Source organism: Hypanus sabinus, chromosome 16 (genome assembly GCF_030144855.1).
Source record: "Hypanus sabinus isolate sHypSab1 chromosome 16, sHypSab1.hap1, whole genome shotgun sequence".
NCBI lineage: Eukaryota > Metazoa > Chordata > Chondrichthyes > Myliobatiformes > Dasyatidae > Hypanus > Hypanus sabinus.
In genome coordinates this window covers 56,656,374-56,664,295 of record NC_082721.1, presented here as the reverse complement: position 1 = coordinate 56,664,295, position 7,922 = coordinate 56,656,374, and the positions used below count along the sequence as shown (strand labels likewise).

General features: G+C 44.9%; 1 protein-coding gene across 5 annotated transcripts in view; it reads right to left on the bottom strand.

Moving 5' to 3' along the window:
* Positions 1–306: 306 nt before the first annotated feature.
* LOC132406322 (protein Hook homolog 3-like) overlaps positions 307–7,922 on the bottom strand; it is a 119,720-nt gene continuing 112,104 nt past the window's right edge. For all 5 annotated transcript variants that reach the window (XM_059991831.1, XM_059991832.1, XM_059991833.1 and 2 more), the window contains one exon: positions 307–1,616. In XM_059991831.1, the coding sequence (XP_059847814.1) occupies positions 1,488–1,616 (129 nt within the window). In that variant the 3' untranslated portion in view covers positions 307–1,487. The remainder of the gene's footprint in view (positions 1,617–7,922) is intronic.

Genomic DNA, 7,922 nt, shown 5'->3' with positions numbered 1-7,922 from the left:
CCAAACCATCCATCCCTTTTACAGTATGGGCTTCCCAGTCTATGTGTGGAAAACTAAAATCTCCCACAATCACAACCCTTGTTCCCTTGAAAACTCTCCCACCCTATAAGCTGAACAGATATTAGTGACTACATTTCCATATGCTGACATGTGACACTTTAAACACCTGGGTGGGCTATTCTTTTTAATTCTAAATCAATGGGCTTGTTACGTTAAAAATGATTCACTTTCTGCATTATGTTTCAGTATCCAATATTAATTATCCCAGGGCAAATTATTAAGAAATTAATCAGACAGCCAGCTATGTAGATATATAAAGGACAAAATCTTTATTTAAATTAACAAGTGAAGATTCTAGTCTCCATAATACATCCCTAGTGTCGCTGCTCGATACAGATGCATGTTACAAAATATTTAGATTGAAACTAAAATTTTTCTTCGAAGAGTTGTCCTCCATTATGGTCATTTGACAGTTCACCCCCTTACAGCAACAAGAAACACATAAATATCAATTAGCCAGAAAAAAAAACAGTAAAATTACATCCACTACTTATCCAGAAGGACAAGAGAATCATTAAAAAGAATTTCTTCAGCAGTAGGCGGAGAGAAAAAATACGCAATTTAAGGGGAGAGCATATTTCCATGGCAGTGAAACGCTGGGCGAATTCCGCCAGCTTCACACGCTTTGTTAAAATTTACCAGGTACCATTATCAGTAAAGTGCATGTATTCCAGGCTAAGATGATGCCACTTGTGTTTCTGAGTTGGTTCTACCCATCTTTCTGAGTTGCCTGTTGTTACTACTCAGATATATAACTGCGCTTGAAGGGTTACCAATAGAACTCACACACTCTCTCCATTTTAATATGAAGTATGGATCTTAGAAAGAAAGCAAAAATCACTGAAGGACTTAATGTACTATGCAATTTTAGTGTTATCCGAAAGGCAAACTCACAATGGCCAGCCCGTTTGCAATCAATTCCCTACAGCTTCCCATCAAACTTGGATCGACTGGGTAGGTGTTGTGGTGATCAGTGGGGAGTGAGAAATGGTCAGAGTCTCTGAGGATCATCAGTAAAGGGAGAAAAGACAATGATGAGGAAGTCATGGGCCATGAAAAACCCTGTTTGTCCAGTCACCTGCCAGTCCATTATCAGGTCTGACAAGTACACCTACCTGATGATTGAAGATCCCTGACAGATGTTCCCTGAAATTTCTGAGCACTTCTGACACTGTCTTTATTTCAGAAGTTCAGCATCTGCACAATATCACTTTTGATTTCCCCCCAGACAAATCACCATGATTCTACCTCCAACCCTTCACTGATTGCAACGGCAGAGAAAACCATAAGAACACCCCAGCAGGTCAGTTGAGAACCTTGTAAGGGTGTGGGTGGGGTGTGAAAATGATAAACTCATTAATGTTTTGGAGCAGAATAGTCAGGTTTTGGACTGAGGATGAGTTGAGTACTGCAGTTACTTTTCACACTTATCGTGGGAGCCGCTTCGGGTAAACCCGGCGTGCATTAGTGGCTTGTCTTTGCTGAGCCAAGAACGACTGTGATTGGCCAGGACCTCGAGACCGCTCATCTGTTACCTTCTGGTGGAGAGCAATTCCCTGCAGAAGAATGAGGCAGAATGAACTGCATTGCAATGTATCTTCATTGGTATATCGGTAAAAGAACAGAGCTGCCATAAAAAACTGCGCACACATTTTTAACAGAGAGCATGATGCATACCCATCCCACCCACTCTTGGGCTGAGAGACAACACTTTGAAAAAAATGGATTAATTATAAACCCCATCTCTGCCTCAGAATGCTACAAGTTAAAACTAAACTTTCAAGGTCAGAGTACCTGGCTGCTATTCCACTGCACAGAGTGCAATTTGTGTGACCTCTAGATGAGAGACACATTTGAAGACTTTTCCAGCCTGTTGGGTACTATTCAGAGGGTGCAGTCTCAGAATAAAAGGACATCCCTTTAGAACTAAGTTAAAAGAAATTTCCTTTGGCAGGGAGTGGTGAATCTGTGGAGGCCAAGTCATTTAAAGTGGAGCAACACACACAAAATGCTGTAGAAATCAGCAGGCCAGGCAGCATCTCTAGGAAGAAGTACAGTCGACGTTTAAGGTTGAGACCCTTCGTCAGGACTAATGGAAAAAAGAGACAGTAAGAGATTTGAAAGTGGGAAGGTGAGGGGTAGTCCCGAAATGATGAGAAGACAGGAGGGGGTGGGATGAAGCTAAGAGCTGGGAAGTTGATTGGCAAAAGGGATACAAGGCTAGAGAAGAGGGAGAATCATAGGACAGAAGGCCTTGAAAGAAAGAAAGGGGGAGGGAAGCACCAGAGGAAGATGGAGAACAGGCAAGGAGTTATTGTGAGAAAGGAAGAGAAAAAAAAATTAAAAATCAGGGATGGGGTAAAAGGGGAGGAGGGGCATTAACAGAAGTTAGAGAAAATAATGTTCATGCCATCAGGTTGGAGGACACCCAGATGGAATATAAGGTAAAATGGTCCTTACTTATATTAATTTCTCCTTTGGCTCCTCTCACTTCCTTCAAACTAAAGGTGTAGCCATGGGCACCCATATGGGTCCCAGCTATGCCTGCCTTTTTGTTGGCTATGTGGAACAGTCCATGTTCCAAGCCTATACTGGTAAACCCACGGACTCTCACAGCTACCTGGATTATTCCTCTTCCCACCCTGTTACTTGTAAAAATGCCATCCTATTCTCTCAATTCCTCCGTCTCCACGGCATCTGTTCTCAGAATGAGGCTTTTCATTCCAGGATGAAGGAGATGTCTTCCTTTTTTTTTTAAAAAAGAAAAGGGCCTCTCTTCCACCACCATCCACTCACCATCAAACACATCTCTCCCATTTCACATACATCTGCTCTCATCCAATCCTCCCGCCACTCCACTAGGGATAGAGTTCCTCTTGTCCTCACCTACCACCCCACAAGCCTCTGTGTCCAACATATAATTTTCCGTTACTTCCGTCATCCCCAACGGGATCCCACAACCAAGCACATCTTTCCCTTTCCCCCGCTCTTTCTGCTTTCCGCAGGGATCGCTCCCTACGCGACTCCCTTGTCCATTCGATCCCCCCCCAATCCCTTCCCACTGATCTCCCTCCTGCCACTTATCCTTGTAAGCAGAACAAGTGTTACATCTGCCCTGACACTTCCTCCCTCACCACCATTCAGGGTCCCAGACAGTCCTTCCAGGTGAGGCAACACTTCACCTGTGAGTCTGCTGGTGTGAGACACTGTGTCCGGTGCTCCTGGTGTAGCTTTCTATATATTGGTGAGATCCGACGCAGATTGGGAGACCGTTTCGCTGAACACCTATGCTCTGTCCTCCAGAGAAAGCAGGATCTTCCAGTGCCACACATTATAATTCCACGTCCCATTCCGATATGTCAATCCATGGCTTCCTCCACTGTCGAGATGAAGCCACACTCAGGTTGGAGAAACAACACCTTATATACCATCTGGGTAGCCTCCAACCTGATGGCATGAACATTGATTTCTCTAACTTCTGTTAATGCCCCTCCTCCCCTTCTTACCCCATCCCTAATTTTCAATTTTTAGAAACAGAAAGCCTACAGCACGATACAGGCCCTTTGGCCCACAAAGCTGTGCCATACACATCCCTACTTTAGAAATTACTAGGCTTACCTACAGCATTCTATTTTACTAAGCTCCATGTATCTATCTAAAAGCCTCTTAAAAAGACCCTATCACATCCGCCTCCACCACTGTTGGCGGCAGCCCATTCCATGCATTCACCACTCTCTGAGTAAAAATCTTACCCCTGACATCTCCTCTGTACCTACTCCCCAGCACCTTAAACCTGTGTCCTCTTGTGGTAACCATTTCAGCCCTGGGAAAAAGCCTTTGACTATCCACACAAACAATGCCTCTCATCACCTTGTACACCTCTATCAGGTCATCTCTCATCCTCCGTCGCTCCAAGGAGAAAAGGCTGAGTTCACTCAACCTATTTTCATACAGCATGCTCCCCAATCCAGGCAACATCCTTGTAAATCTCCTCTGCACCCTTTCTATGGCTTCCACACCCTTCCTGTAGTGAGGCGACCAGAAATGAGCACAGTACTCCAAGTGGGGTCTGACCAGGGTGCTATATAGCTGCAACATTACCTCTTGGCATCTAAATTCAATTCCACGATTGATGAAGGCCAATACACCGTACATCTTCTTAACCACAGAATCAACCTGCACAATTGGTTTGAGCCTCCTATTGACTCAGACCCCAAGATCCCTCTGATCCTCCACACTGCCAAGAGTCTTAGCATTAATACTATATTCTGCCATCATATTTGACTTAACAAAATGAACCACTTCACACTTAAAATCACGAAGAATAAGGGTCCCAGAACAGATCCCTGAGGCACTCCACTGATGACTGACCTCCCTGCAGAATATGACCTGTCTACAACCACTCTTTGCCTTCTGTGGGCAAGCCAGTTCTGGATCCACAAAGCAAGGTCCCCTTGGATCCCATGCCTCCTTACTTTCTCAATAAGCCTTGCATGGGGTACCTTATCAAATGCCTTGCTGAAATCCATATACACTACATCTACTGCTCTTCCTTCATCAATGTGTTTACTCACATCCTCAAAAAATGCAATCAGGCTCGAAAGGCACGACCTGTCCTTGACAAAGCCATGCTGGCTACTCCTAATCATATGAAAACTCTCCAAATGTTCATAAATCCTGCCTCTCAGGATCTTCTCCATCAATTTACCAATTACTGAAGTACGACTCACTGGTCTATAATTTCCTGGGCTATCTCTACTCCCTTTCTTGAATAAAGGAACAACATTCGCAACCCTCCAGTCCTCAGGAACCTCTCCCGTCCCCATTGATGATGCAAAGATCATCACCAGAGGCTCAGCAATCTCCTCCCTCACCTTCCACAGTAGCCTACGGTACATTTCCGCCGGTCCCAGTGGCTTACCCAACTTGACGCTTTCCAAACGCTCCAGCACATCCTCTTTCTTAATACCTACATTCTCAAGCTTTTCAGTCTGCTGCAAGTCATCACTGCAATCACTAAGATCCTTTTCCATAGTGAATACTGAAGTATTCATTAAGTACCTCTACTGTTTCCATATACACATTCCCACTGTCACATTTGATAGGTCCTATTCTTTCACGTCTTATCCTCTTGCTCTTCACATACTTGAAGAATGCCTTGGGATTTTCATTAATTCTGCCCACCAAGGCCTTCTCATGCCTCTTCTGATTCTCCTAATTTGCTTCTTAAACTCCTCCTAGTAGCCTTATAATCTTCTAGATCTCTAACATTACCTAGCTCTCTGAACCTCTTGTAAGCTTTTTTGCTAGATTTATTACAGTCTTTGTACACCACAATTCCTGTACTCTACCATAACTTCCCTGTCTCATTGGAACGTACCTATGCAGAACTCCACACAAATATTCCCTGAACATTTGCCACATTTCTTCCATACTTTTCCCTGAGAACATCTGTTTCCAATTTAAGCCTCCAATTTCCTGTCTGATAGTTTCATAATTCCCGTTACTCCAATTAAATGCTTTTCTAACTTGTCTGTTCCTATCCCTCTCCAATGCTATTGTAGGAGATAGAATTATGATCACTATCTCCAAAATGCTCTCCCACTGAGAGATCTGACACCTGACCAAGTTCATTTACCCAATACCAAAACAAGAACAGCCTCTCCTCTTGTAGGCTTATCTACATACTGTGACAAGAAACCTTCCTGAACACACCTAACAAACTTCACCCCATCTAAACCCCTTGCTCTAGGGAGATACCAATCGATATTTGGGAAATTAATATCTCCCTTCACGACATCTGTTAGTATTACACCTTTCCAGGATCTGTATCCTTATTCTGCTCCTTGATAACCCTGTTACTATTAGGCGGCCTATAAAAAACACCCAGTAAAGTTATTGTTCCCTTGTTGTTCCTAACCTCCATCCACAGAGACTCTGTAGACAATCCCTCCATGGCGTCCACCTTTTCTGCAGCTGGGACACTATCCTTGATCAACAGTGCCATGTCCCCACCTCTTTTGCTTCCCTCCCTGTCTTTTCTGAAACATCTAAAACCCAGCACTTGAAGTAACCAATCCTGTCCCTGAGCCATTCAAGTTTCTGTAATGGCAACCACATCGCATCTCCAAGTAGTGATCCACGCTCTAAGCGCATCCACTTTATTCACAACACTTCTAGCATTAAAATAGAGATATCTCAAGCCTTCAATCTGAGCGCATCCCTTCTCTATCACCTGCCTATCCTCCCTCTTGCACTGTCTACAAGCTTTTTCTTTTTGTGAGCTAACCTCCTCTTCCCCAGTCTCTTCAGTTCGGTTCCCAGCCCATAACAATTCTAAGTTTAAACTCTCCGCAGCAGCCTTAGCAAACCTCCCTGCCAGGATATTGGTCCCCCTGGGATTCATCCTTTTTGTACAGGTCACACCTGTCCCAAAAGAGATCCCAATGATCCAGAAATCTGAATCCTTGCCCCCTGCTCCAATCTCTCAGCCACGCATTTATTCTCCACCTTATCCTACTCCTATTCTCACTGTCGCGTGGCACAGGCAGTAATCCCGAGATTACTACCTTTGTGGTCCTGCTTCTCAACTTTCTTCCTAACACCCTGTAATCTTTTTTCAGGACCTCTTCCCTTTTCCTACTGATGTCATTGGTACCAATACGTACCACGACCTCTGGCTGTTCTGCCTCCCACTGCAGGATATCTTGGACGCGATCCGAAACATCCCAGACCCTGGCACCTGGGAGGCAAACTACCATCCGAGTTTCTTTCCTGCGTCCACAGAATCGCCTGTCTGACCCCCTAACTACAGAGTCCCCTATCACTACTTACTTCCTTTTCCTTTCCCTACCCTTCTGAACCACAGGACCGGACTCTGTGCCAGAGGCACAGCAACTGCTGCTTTCCCTAGGTAGGCTGTCCCCCCCAACAGTACTCAAACAGGAGTACTTACTGTCAAGGGGTACAGCCACAGGGGTACTCTCTAGTACCTAACTCTTCCCCTTCCCTCTCTTGACTGTGACCCTCTTATCTGTCTCCTGTAGCTCTGGTGTGACTACTTGCCTGTAACTCCTCTCTTATCACCTCCTCGCTCTGCCTGACCAGGTGAATTTCATCGAGCTGCATCTCCAGTTCCATAGCTCAGTCCCTCAGGAGCTGCAGCTTGACATACTTAGTGCAGATATGGTCATCCAGGAGGTTGGGGGACTCCAGGACCTCGCACATCTGACACTGAGCACAGAAAACTGGCTTCACACATACTTCCTACCTTGCCTTGTCCTGTTACTTCCTAAGCCCGTTGAGCCAAAGCCCTGTCACTCTGCTACCTCTCACACTCTGCTGCGCAGTCTCACCTCTCTTTAACCCAAGTAGTAAAAAACTCGCTTCGCTCCGAAAAATCAACAGTTCACTCACAGCCTTCTTGCTGCAAGTCCAAAAAAAATTTTCTCTCTTTCCCTCTCACAATAACTGCTTGCCTTTTCTCCATCTTCCTCTGGTGCTCCCCTCCCCTTTTCTTTCTTCCAAGGCCCTCAGTTCTATGATACTCACCCTTCTCCAGCCTTGTATCCCTTTTGCCAATCAACTTCCCAGCTCTTAGCTTCATCCCTTCCCCTCCTGTCTTCTCCTATCATTTTGGATCTCCCCTCCCCCTCTCAAAACTACTATCTTTTTCTTCCGTTAGTACTGATGAAGAGTCTCGGCCTGAAATGTCAACTGTGCTTATAGATGCTGCCTGGCCTGCTGTGTTCCACCAGCATTTTTTGTGTGTTGCTTGAATTTCCAGCATCCGCAGATTTCCTCATGTTTGTGTCATTTAAGGGGGAGATTGATAGGTTCTTAATTAGTAAGGGAATCAAAGA